This window comes from Nerophis ophidion, linkage group LG02 (genome assembly GCF_033978795.1).
Source record: "Nerophis ophidion isolate RoL-2023_Sa linkage group LG02, RoL_Noph_v1.0, whole genome shotgun sequence".
NCBI classification, from domain to species: domain Eukaryota; kingdom Metazoa; phylum Chordata; class Actinopteri; order Syngnathiformes; family Syngnathidae; genus Nerophis; species Nerophis ophidion.
In genome coordinates this window covers 46516943-46528695 of record NC_084612.1, presented here as the reverse complement: position 1 = coordinate 46528695, position 11753 = coordinate 46516943, and the positions used below count along the sequence as shown (strand labels likewise).

General features: G+C 42.8%; 1 protein-coding gene across 1 annotated transcript; it reads right to left on the bottom strand.

Moving 5' to 3' along the window:
- Nucleotides 1-4817: 4817 nt before the first annotated feature.
- On the bottom strand, nucleotides 4818-9222 carry LOC133548245 (basic proline-rich protein-like). The gene is made up of 3 exons (XM_061893563.1): nucleotides 9080-9222; nucleotides 5089-5593; nucleotides 4818-4880 (listed from the first exon to the last, which is right to left on the bottom strand). The coding sequence occupies exons 1-3, from the start codon at nucleotides 9220-9222 to the stop codon at nucleotides 4818-4820; spliced, it is 711 nt and encodes a 236-aa protein (XP_061749547.1).
- Between the last annotated feature and the right edge of the window lie 2531 nt (nucleotides 9223-11753).

The following is an 11753-nucleotide window of genomic DNA, read 5'->3' as shown; positions in this document are numbered from 1 at the left end:
TGGGGGCGGTGGTGGTTTTTGCGGGCTTCAGTGAGGCTGAGAAAAATGACCATGGTTGAACAAAGAATCCCCTGAATCCCATGTAGGCCGCGGGGGGTCCAGGCGCCATGGTGTTGTCCATCAGGGACTGGGGGGAGTCTTCGTGGATTTCCGCTCAGCCGTCCGCCGCCGAGGCGCTGTCCTCACCGGTGTCTGGGCTGTCTTCCTGTTAACAGACTTCCCGCGCTCTGCTAATGGTAAGCCAAGGTCTGATATTGCTCTGCAAAGTATTATACATGACACTAAAGCTAGCGTGAAATTAATTTTAAGATACACAGTTATTTAACACCAGTTGAAATGCTATGCTATTGAATTTTCAATTGCTTGTTGCTCACGTCAGATGTACTACTATTTTTCTCTGAAGTGGATATCATTTCCGTCCTGTAGACATCAAAACCAGCAAAGGTGCTAACCACATATTGTGTAATATGTGTGTTCTGATCACTCATTGCAGGTAATTATTGTTGCACTATGTGTGTTTTAAGAGTCAAGACATTCATATTTAACTTTGTATTGTCCGCCATGTTAACATGGGAACAATGTGGCCTGTCATATTTGCTAGTCACCACCAGAGGCTGCTATAAGTCCATTTAATTATTTGTGACAAGTCATGTCTTGTATTTTGTATTTTTCGATTTTGTATTTCATAAATATATAAAAAAGGATAATGTTGGTTAAAAACCAACTTACATATATGCTGTATTGAATTCATTGTAATACCAGTAAAGATAAAAGCAAGTTAAAAAGTATATTGTTAAAAACCATTGTATTAAAGGCCTACTGAAACCCACTACTCTAGCCTCTAGCAACACAAACACAGCCGGTGTTTCCTTGTTTCCTTGTTTACATTCCCGAAAGATGACGGTGAAGCTTTACTATGGAACAGAGTGCTCAAGCGAACATGGTTCCCTACCACATGTCAACCGACAGGTTTTGATGAGAAGATGGTGGTAATAAGTCGGCTTTTACTGTAGACATGAGCGGAGAGCTTGCGTCGTTCCACCTGCACCTGTCAAAGAGGCAACTGCGGACTCTCTTGTCTCCTCCCACCGGCCGCCTCGACCGTCGGATGCTTCCAACGTGGAGGAAGCATCGGCTGCCTTCGCCTCGTCTAGAAACGTGGCTTCCCTCGGAGACACTGGCGGTCACCACACCCATGGACGCAACCCTCCGACCTTCAGGTTGTACAGGTATGACCATATAATCTCACTAAAACACTAGTAACACAATAAGCAGATAAGGGATTTTCCAGAATTATCCAAGTAAATTTGTCTAATAACATCTGAATCGCTCTGCTGTCTATTTTTTTATTATTATTTTTTTTCTAGTTCTTCACTCTCACTTTCCTCATCCATGAATCTTTCATCCTCACTCAAATGACTGGGGAAATCGTCGCTTTCTCTGTCCGAATCGCTCCCGCTGCTGGTGGCCATGATTGTAAACAATGTTCAGATGTGAGGAGCTCCACAACCAGTGACGTCAAACGCACATCGTCTGCTACTTCTGGTACAGGCAAGGCTTTTTTATTAGTGACCAAAAGTTGCGAACTTTATCGTCGATGGTCTCTACTAAATCCTTTCAGCAAAAATATGGCAATATCGCGAAATGATCAAGTATGACACATAGAATCGACCTGCTATCCCCGTTTAAATAAGAAAATCTCATTTCAGTTGGCCTTTAAGTCACGTCTGTAATTGCATTTCATGTCATTGTAAAACATATGAATATGTTATGTACTTGAGCAGACTTCCCGCGCTCTGCTAATGACATGGAAACCAGCGGAGGTGCTAACCACATATTTTGTGTCTGATCACTCATTGCAGGTAATAATTGTTGCACTATGTGCATTTTATGTGTGAAGACGTTCATATTTAACTTTGTATTGAACACCATTTTAACATGGGAACGTTTTTAGCAAAGAACCACCATTACATGTTCTGTAGACCACAAGGAAGTCTTTTACATTTAGAAAATGATCATAATAATATGACTCCTTTAATGCGCCTTATAATCCGGAACGCCTTAATATATGAAAAAAGATCGAACATAGACCATTCACGGGCAGTGCGCCTTATAATCCGGAAAGTACGGTACCTGGTGCTGAGAGGACAGAAGCACACAGGTATGAATCATGCATGAGGCTAAAAAGAAACATTAATGTTGGATTAATTTGAACTGTGATTGCCAACTGAGTGATTGTCATATTTTGACATGCAGACATCTCCATGGGGAAGTGTCGAAGTGTTGTATGCACAGGTGATCATTTTTCTCTTTGTTGTATATGTGCAATGACAATAAAGACTTACTTACCTCTCTTTGCATGTGTGGAAGAGCACACTGTCTGCATGTCTACATGTACTAATGATTCAGGACCATGACTACCAGTCTGAGAGTGGCAGTTTGCAAGGTGGTTGAAGACCCTTCAACGAAATACTACGGATAAAAAAGTGTCTTAGTTAATAAAAGGTGCCAAAAGTAATTTACTCATCCCTTCTAATTTATATTGGGGTTTTTTTATAGGCACAAATCACCACATATGTGTTTTTTTCCTTATGATGGTGGACCAGAGTGGATCTAGACCCTTCACCACTGACAGAGTTATAGACCAGGATGTGGACCAGGGTGGATCTCGACCCTTTACCACTTACACAGTGATAGACCAGGATGTGGACCAGGGTGGATCCGGACACTTCACCGCTGACAATGTTTTAGAACAGGATGTGGACCAGGGTGGATCTAGACCATTTACTACTGATAGTGTTACAGACCAGGATGTGGACTAGGGTGGATCCAGACCTTTCACCACTGACAGTGTTATAGAACAGGAAGTGGACCAGGGTGGATCTAGACCCTTCACCACTGAAAGAGTTGTGGACCAGGATGTGGACCAGGGTGAATACACACCTTTCACCACTGACAGTGCTATAGACCAGGATGTGGACCAGGGTGGATCTAGACCCTTCACCACTGACAGAGTTATAGACCAGGATGTGGACCAGGGTGGATCTGGACCTTTCACCACTGAAAGAGTTGTAGACCAGGATGTGGACCAGGGTGGATCTAGATCTTTCAACACTGACAGTGTTATAGACCAGGATGTGGACCACGGTGGATCTCGACCCTTCACCACTGACAGTGTTATAGACCAGGATGTGGACCACGGTGGATCTCGACCCTTCACCACTGACAGTGTTATAGACCAGGATTGTGGACCAGGGTGGATCTGGACCTTTCACCGCTGAAAGAGTTGTAGACCAGGATGTGGACCAGGGTGGATCCAGAAACTTCACCACTGACAATGTTATAGAACAGGATGTGGACTAGGGTGGATCAGGAACCTTCACCACTGACAGTGTTATAGACCAGGATGTGGACCAGGGTGGATTTAGACCCTTCACCACTGACAGTGTTATAGACCAGGATGTTGACCGGGGTGGATCTCGACCAGCCACCACTTACAGAGTAATAAATAAATGATAAATGGGTTGTACTTGTATAGCGCTTTTCTACCTTCAAGGTACTCAAAGCGCTTCGACACTACTTCCACATTTACCCATTCACACACACATTCACACACTGATGGAGGGAGCTGCCATGCAAGGCGCTAACCAGCACCCATCAGGAGCAAGGGTGAAGTGTCTTGCTCAGGACACAACGGACGTGACGAGGTTGGTACTAGGTGGGGATTGAACCAGGGACCCTCGGGTTGCGCACGGCCACTCTCCGACTGCGCCACGCCGTCCCTAAAGACCAGGATGTGAACCAGGGTGGATCCAGAAACTTCACCACTGACAATGTTATAGAACAGGATGTGGACCAGGGTGGATCTAGACCATTTACTACTGATAGTGTTACAGACCAGGATGTGGACTAGGGTGGATCCAGACCTTTCACCACTGACAGTGTTATAGAACAGGAAGTGGACCAGGGTGGATCTAGACCCTTCACCACTGAAAGAGTTGTGGACCAGGATGTGGACCAGGGTGAATACACACCTTTCACCACTGACAGTGCTATAGACCAGGATGTGGACCAGGGTGGATCCAGACCCTTCACCACTGACAATGTTATAGATCAGGATGTGGACCAGGGTGGATCAAGACCCTTCACCACTGACAGCGGTGATGGGTCTGTTTATTGCAGTTCTGAGTGTTGCTGGGTCAGGTTTGGTTTTGGAATTGGATTGCATTGTTATGGTATTGCTGTGTAGTGGTTTGTTGGATTGATAAAAAAAAAACATTTTTAAAAATGAGAATCGATTCTGAATCGCACAACGTATTTGATTCGATTCGTATTCGAATCGATTTTTTCCCACACCACTACTAGATATAGTGAGCAAGGATGATGTAACAGACAAAGGACTGTTTATAAGGGCTATTTTTTTTGTGATTAACATTGTACCTGACATGTAACTATGAATGTTAGCTCACAATATGTCAGGATACTTAATACAATTTCCACTGTTTTAGGATCTGACAACACAGGCCACAGCCTTTGTGATAAATGCACGGGTCAAACATCGCCTCTCACAGGTAAGACTTTTATTTTTTTAATTAACAGACCACAGTTTTATCAAGAATCCAAATTTACGACTGATTCAGCTTAAAATACTTTATAGGATACATTACACCGGTCTAAGAATGTATAAGATGGGTTTAGCTGACTCTAACATTTGTGTACACTGCTCAGATGATGTAGATAACTACTTACATTCAATGTGATCCTGTGCTCCCGTGAATAACTTTTGGCGTGGAGTGTGCGAGAACCTATCATTAGCGTTAGAGATTCCTATACCCATCACCCCCGCACTCTGCCTGTTGGGTGATCTCTCCGCAACTGATCTGGATAAAAATAAAACATACCTCCTTATAAACGCATCAGGAATCGCAAAGAAAACTATTCTCATGAATTGGAAATCAAAAAGTAATTTATGTATAAACCTTCACAAAAACATTTTATTAGATTATGTAGTTATGGAAAGAATGTCTGCTGAATAAAAGTACTTACAGAATTCCGATCTCTTTGGGCACCGCTAATTAATTTCCTGACCTGACTCCCATGGGGGCTGCGCTGGGGCTCTGCCCATGGGGTCTTGCTCCGTGGGTGGGGGGTCCCGGGTGCCCGGGGTGCCTTGTGCCGCGGGGTCGTGTGGGCCTGGGGTGTGTCCCCTGGTTCCGGCCTGACGGGCTGATCCTTGGGTGATCTGGTGGCTGGGGGGGATGGAGGTGCCTGGACGGGTACTGGGGTGCGGGTGGGGTTGCGGGAGGCCGCCTTGTGTTGGGCGGGGGTCCGTCCCTCTCGTGGGCAGTTGGGCGGGGGCTTTGCGCCCGGGGGTCTGGGGGGCTTGCCGCTGTCGGGCGGGGATCGGCTCGTGCCCCGCTGGCCTCGGGTCTCGTCGGGCTTCCTCCTTCCCCTGGGGCGCGGGGCGGGGTCTGCCCTGGGTCGCCCTGCGCTGCGGCTGTGCGGGGCCGCCTGGTGCTGGGTTGGGGGGGCTCCTTGCCTCCCTTGTGGGGGCCCGGCGGTGCTGCCCTGCTGCCCTGCGTTAGGCCCCCTCCTGTGTTTGCTACGCCCTTATTTATTTATGAATTATATTTTGTATCTATTTAAAAAAAATAAAATTATTTACTTTTTTATTATTTATTTTATATATGGGTGCGTATGTATGTGTGTATGTTTGTACATTGTGTATTTGTATGTGTATGTGTTTGTGTTTATACATCTATGTATATGTTAATGTATGTATGTATGTATGTATGTGTATGTATGTATATGTGTTTATACACATAAATGTGTATGTGTATGTATATGTGTGTATGTGTATGTATGTATAGGTGTGTATGTATGCATGTATATACATATATATTGGTATATCTGTATGTATGTATGTGTATGTATATATATATATTTATATACATGTGTATGTGTGTATATATGTGTATGTATATGTATGTGTGTATATATGTATGTATATATATATATATATATATATATATATATATATATACATATATATGTGTATGTGTGTATATATATATATATATGTATATATATATATATATATATATATATATATATATATATATATATATATATATATATATATATATATGTCTTGATTGGATTATCCAGAGAATAGTGCTCGATACCGTGGTAGAGCGCAATATGTAGGTGTGGGAAAAATTACAAGACTACTTTGTCTCTACAGAACTGTTTAATGAAGGGTTCCATCAATCATCAGGAGATTTTAATGGAAGCATTCACATACAATGGTTTATATAGGGCACAGAGTGGGTGGGTACAGGCAGGCATAGGGTGTGGTGATTGGCGCATGTGTTACCTAGGAGGTGTTTCCGTCTGTGGCGGCATGTTGAAATGATTTCACTGCGCTTGTTGAGGGATGATGGATCTGGATGATATATAATAAACAGTTTCTCTTTTAAGCATAGGTTGCATCTTTTATTACCACTGTTGTAAGATGTGCTGGATGCAAGAATTTGCCATGTTATTGAATATTCAACATTATTGTCTTTGAGGTTCCAAATGTGTTTGCTGAGTTCTGTAGAATTCCGCAAAGTCTGGTTTCTAAAGGAGGCGTTGTGATTATTCCATCTTGTTTTGAACGCTCCTTCGGTTAATCCTACGTACGTGTCGGATGTGTTAATGTCCTTGCGTGTTACCTTTGCTTGGTAAACGACTGATGTCTGTAAGCACCCTCCGTTGAGAGGGCAATCAGGTTTCTTGCGACAGTTACATTCCTTATTGGTTTCAGAGTCGTTTAGTCTGGGGGTAGGCAGTCCTTTTGCAGTTGCTTTGTTGTGGTTTGAAATGATTTGTTGTTTGTTATTCATTCAGCTGTAGCTCAATTTAATGTTGTTCTTGTTGAATATTTTTCTTAGGGTGTTGCCTTTGGGGAAGTGTTTGTCGATCAGAGTGAGGAACTTGCGGCCGATGTTGGTTGAGATGTTTTTGCTGAATGGCAGGTTGTACCAGATGATGTTGTTTTGTTTTCTGCTCTTTTTTGGTTGGTTTCCTGGAGTGGGTTCATAGGTGAGGGTGAAGTTGTATCCGCTTTCATCAAGTGCTTTTTGGTACGGGGGGGTTGCTTGGTCGAATTCAGTAATTCGAATTGAGAAATAACAGCTACCAACCATTCACGAAACCCAACACAACACTCCAATACGTCCACCATGACAGCAACCACCCACCCACCACCACGAAAAGAATACTTACCGGAATTAATAAAAGGTTATCGATGCTGTCATCTAGCAAAGCTGAATTCGATCAAGCAACCCCCCCGTACCAGGACTGCCTACCCCCAGACTAAATGACTCTGAAACCAATAAGGAATGTAACTGTCGCAAGAAACCTGATTGCCTTCTCAACGGAGGGTGCTTACAGACATCAGTCGTTTACCAAGCAAAGGACACGTACGTAGGATTAACCGAAGGAGCGTTCAAAACAAGATGGAATAATCACAACGCCTCCTTTAGAAACCAGACTTTGCGGAATTCTACAGAACTCAGCAAACACATTTGGAACCTCAAAGACAATAATGTTGAATATTCAATAACATGGCAAATTCTTGCATCCAGCACACCTTACAACAGTGGTAATAAAAGATGCAACCTATGCTTAAAAGAGAAACTGTTTATTATATATCATCCAGATCTATCATCCCTCAACAAGCGCAGTGAAATCATTTCAACATGCCGCCACAGACGGAAACACCTCCTAGGTAACACATGAGCCAATCACCACACCCTAAGCCTGCCTGTACCCACCCACTCTGTGGCCTATATAAACCATTGTATGTGAATGCTTCCATTAAAATCTCCTGATGATTGAGGGAACCCCTCATGAAACAGTTCTGTAGAGACAAAGTAGTCTTGTAATTTTTCCCACACCTACATATATATATATATATATATATATATATATATATATATATATATATATATATATATATATATATATATATATATATATATATATATACATATATATATATATATATATGTGTGTGTTTGTGTGTGTATGTGTGCATATATATGTGTGTGTACATATATATATATATGTGTATATATATATATATATATATATATATATATATATATATATATATATATATATATATATATATACATATATGTATGTATATGTGTGTAGGTGTATGTATGTATGTATATATGTATGTGTGAATGTGTGTATGTATGTGTGTATGTGTATGTGTATATATATATGTATGTATGTATGTGTATATGTATGTATATATATATATATGTGTATATGTATGTACGTATGTATGTCTATGTATGTGTATATGTATGTGTATATATGTGTATAGGTATGTATGTGTGTGTATATGTGTGTATGTATATATATATATATATATATATATATATATATTTATATATATATATATATATATATATATATATATATATATATATATATATATATATATATAATATATATATATATATATATATATATATATATATATATATATATATATATATATAGGGCTTCACGGTGGCAGAGGGGTTAGTGCGTCTGCCTCACAATACGAAGGTCCTGCAGTCCTGGGTTCAAATCCAGGCTCGGGATCTTTCTGTGTGGAGTTTGCATGTTCTCCCCGTGAATGCGTGGGTTCCCTCCGGGTACTCCGGCTTCCTCCCACTTCCAAAGACATGCACCTGGGGATAGGTTGATTGGCGACACTAAATTGGCCCTAGTGTGTGAATGTGAGTGTGAATGTTGTCTGTCTATCTGTGTTGGCCCTGCGATGAGGTGGCGACTTGTCCAGGGTGTACCCCGCCTTCCGCCCGTTGTAGCTGAGATAGGCGCCAGCCCCCCCCGCGACCCCGAAAGAGAATAAGCGGTAGAAAATGGATGGATGGATATATATATATATATATATATATATATAATATATATATATATATATATATATATATATGTGTGTATATATATATTTATGTATATATTGAAATTTGTGTGTGTGTGTGTGTGTGTATGTAGGTACATATATATGTATCACTGCCCCGGTGTGCATTGCTGATCGCAACACTGGGCCTGCATAGGTGCCGTGGCATGCCAGCTTTGGGCGCAGGGCTGGGCCTTGTGACCTTTTGCCGGTTGGGGTGCCTGGTGGGTGGTGGGCGGGGGGGCCTGGACCTGCATGATGGGTTGCGGGGTGTGGTGGTGCTGGATACTGTTGGTGTCCAGGCCCTTTGTTTGTATGTATGTACGGTATATGTATAGATGTGTATGCATGTGTGTGCGTGTATATATGTGTGTACATGCATGCATGTATATATGTGTACATGCATGCATGTGTATGTGTGTATATGTATGTATATACATATGTATGTTTATTTGTGTATATGTATGGATATATATTTGTATACATGTTTGGGCGTGTGTATGTATATATAAATGTGTATATATGTACATGTATGTGTGTGTATATGCATGCATGTGTATATGTTTGTATGTACATATGGGTATAAATGTGTATATGTGTATGTATGTAGGTATGTGTATATGTAGATATGTATGTATGTATACACAGTAGATGTGTATGTATGTGTGTAGTTATACATGTGTATGTATGTGTGTATGTATGTATGTATATATATATATGTGTGTGTATATATGTGTGTAGGGATGTGTATATATGTGAATGTGTATGGATGTGTATGTATGTGTGTATAAATAAATGGGTTGTACTTGTATAGCGCTTTTCTACCTTCAAGGTACTCAAAGCGCTTTTACACTACTTCCACATTTACCCATTCACACACACATTCACACACTGATGGAGGGAGCTGCCATGCAAGGCACCAACCAGCACCCATCAGGAGCAAGGGTGAAGTGTCTTGCTCAGGACACAACGGACGTGACGAGGTTGGTTCTAGGTGGGATTTGAACCAGTGACCCTCGGGTTGCGCACGGCCACTATACCACTGCGCCACGCCGTATGTATGTATATGTATACATATGTGTATGAATATATATGTATGTGTGTATATGCATATGTATGCGTATGTACGTGTGTGTATGAATATATATATATATATTTATATATATATATATATATATATATATATATGTATAAATATGTGTGTGTGTATATGTATGTGTGTATGTGTGTGTATGTATATGTGTGTTTATATGCATGTATATGTGTATATGTCTGCGTCTGTATGGGGCTGTGACGCTGGGCGTGGTCGGCGGTGCGTTGGGGTGCTTGGTCGTCCGGGGTGGATGTCCGGTGGCTCGATTGGCCTGGCTATGGTTGAGTTTGAGTCAGTGTGTTGGCGGCCTCGGAGGTAGCAAGGGGTGTGCATTGTTATGGTTTACGGGGTCGGATTTTTTATTTTATTTATTTATTTTTATTTTTTTATTTTGTCTCGGCTCCGGCGGCCGCGGGTGTTTGTACTGCGAGCGGGCGGTAATGGTGATGGTTGCTGTGGTGCTACCGGCTGTTGGCATTGCTGTGTTGGCTTGGAGTGGTTTGTGGACTGTGATTGGTGTCTGCGCGCCTGTGGGGTTGTGGTTGATGGCTGGCGTTGGGTTGCTGGCTGGTTTGAATGCTGACATGCGCACGGGATGCATTGGCTTCTTCCCCCATTGGGGGGCTCCGTCCCCTGGCCGGGACTCGTATGGGCACGTTGCTGTGTGGATGGCCGGGATGCAGTGTTTGCATTGGGCATGGGGGCTGTGCGGTTTTTCTGCATTCGGTTGCCGGTATGGGCTCTGGAGGGCTGGGTTGGGGTGGGTGGGTGCTGGCTTTGTTTGGCAGGGGGTGGACTCTCATGGCGTATTCTTAAAGAGGTCTGGTATAGGTCACGGGCCTAGGGGGAGAGCGGTGGCCTCCTGGCCGTAGGTCCTGGGGGCCCTGTACACATGCATGAGTGGGTTGGGGTTTGGGAGTACGGCGCACCCCTCATTCCCACCTTGGCCAGCGTGGGTTGCGGGGACTGCGGTCTGGTGGCCTGCCACTCCCGGGCAAGACCTCGCTGAAGGTGTTATTATTATTATTATTATGTATATAGGTATATATATATATATATATATATATATATATATATATATATATATATATATATATATATATATATATATATATATATATATATATTTGTTTTGTATTCATTTTATTTGAAAGAAAAAAATAATAGTACAACATATTATTTATTTGTGTGGGGCGTCGTGCGGGTCTCGCTTCCTGTTGAGTGGGGTCCGTGCCCGTGTGACCCGTCCTTGCGCTGTGGAGTATGTGTTGATGACTTGATGCGGTGGAGGCGCGGCCCCTTTGTCTGGTCTGGATGCTGTATCTCGGTTGTTTGGGCGGTGGTGTGTTTGTGCGGGTTTGGGTTGGGGTGGTTGGGTCTATTGGTGGGGGAGGGGGGGGGGGGGGGTGTTTATGTCTGTTTTTTGCGTGTTGGCGTTTGGGCTGACTGGCGGGCTGGCGTGGGCTGGTCTCCATGATCCTGTTGGCGTGTGGTTGCCGGTCGCAGTTTATTTATTTATTTATTGTATTATTATTTTTCCCCCGATCACTCTGATTTGATGGTGTGGTGCTGGCTGTCTGGGGCTATTGCAGGTGCTGTTTCTGATGCCGTTTGTTTGTGGTGTGGGCGCCCGTGGTTGCTGGGTCCGGTGCAGGGGGGTGACTGATGTTGTGACTGGTGGTAGCGGGCACTCGT

What these genes read in the sequence shown, in the direction of transcription:
- LOC133548245 (XM_061893563.1), bottom strand. Translation starts at nt 9,222, where the DNA reads ATGCAGGTCCAGGCCCCCCCGCCCACCACCCACCAGGCACCCCAACCG. An exon ending in CAGCAATGCACACCGGGGCA is followed by an intron (nt 5,594 to 9,079) that starts GTGATACATATA and finishes TAGCAAACACAG; the next exon opens with GAGGGGGCCTAACGCAGGGC. An exon ending in GCAGCCCCCATGGGAGTCAG is followed by an intron (nt 4,881 to 5,088) that starts GTCAGGAAATTA and finishes ATTTTTATCCAG; the next exon opens with ATCAGTTGCGGAGAGATCAC.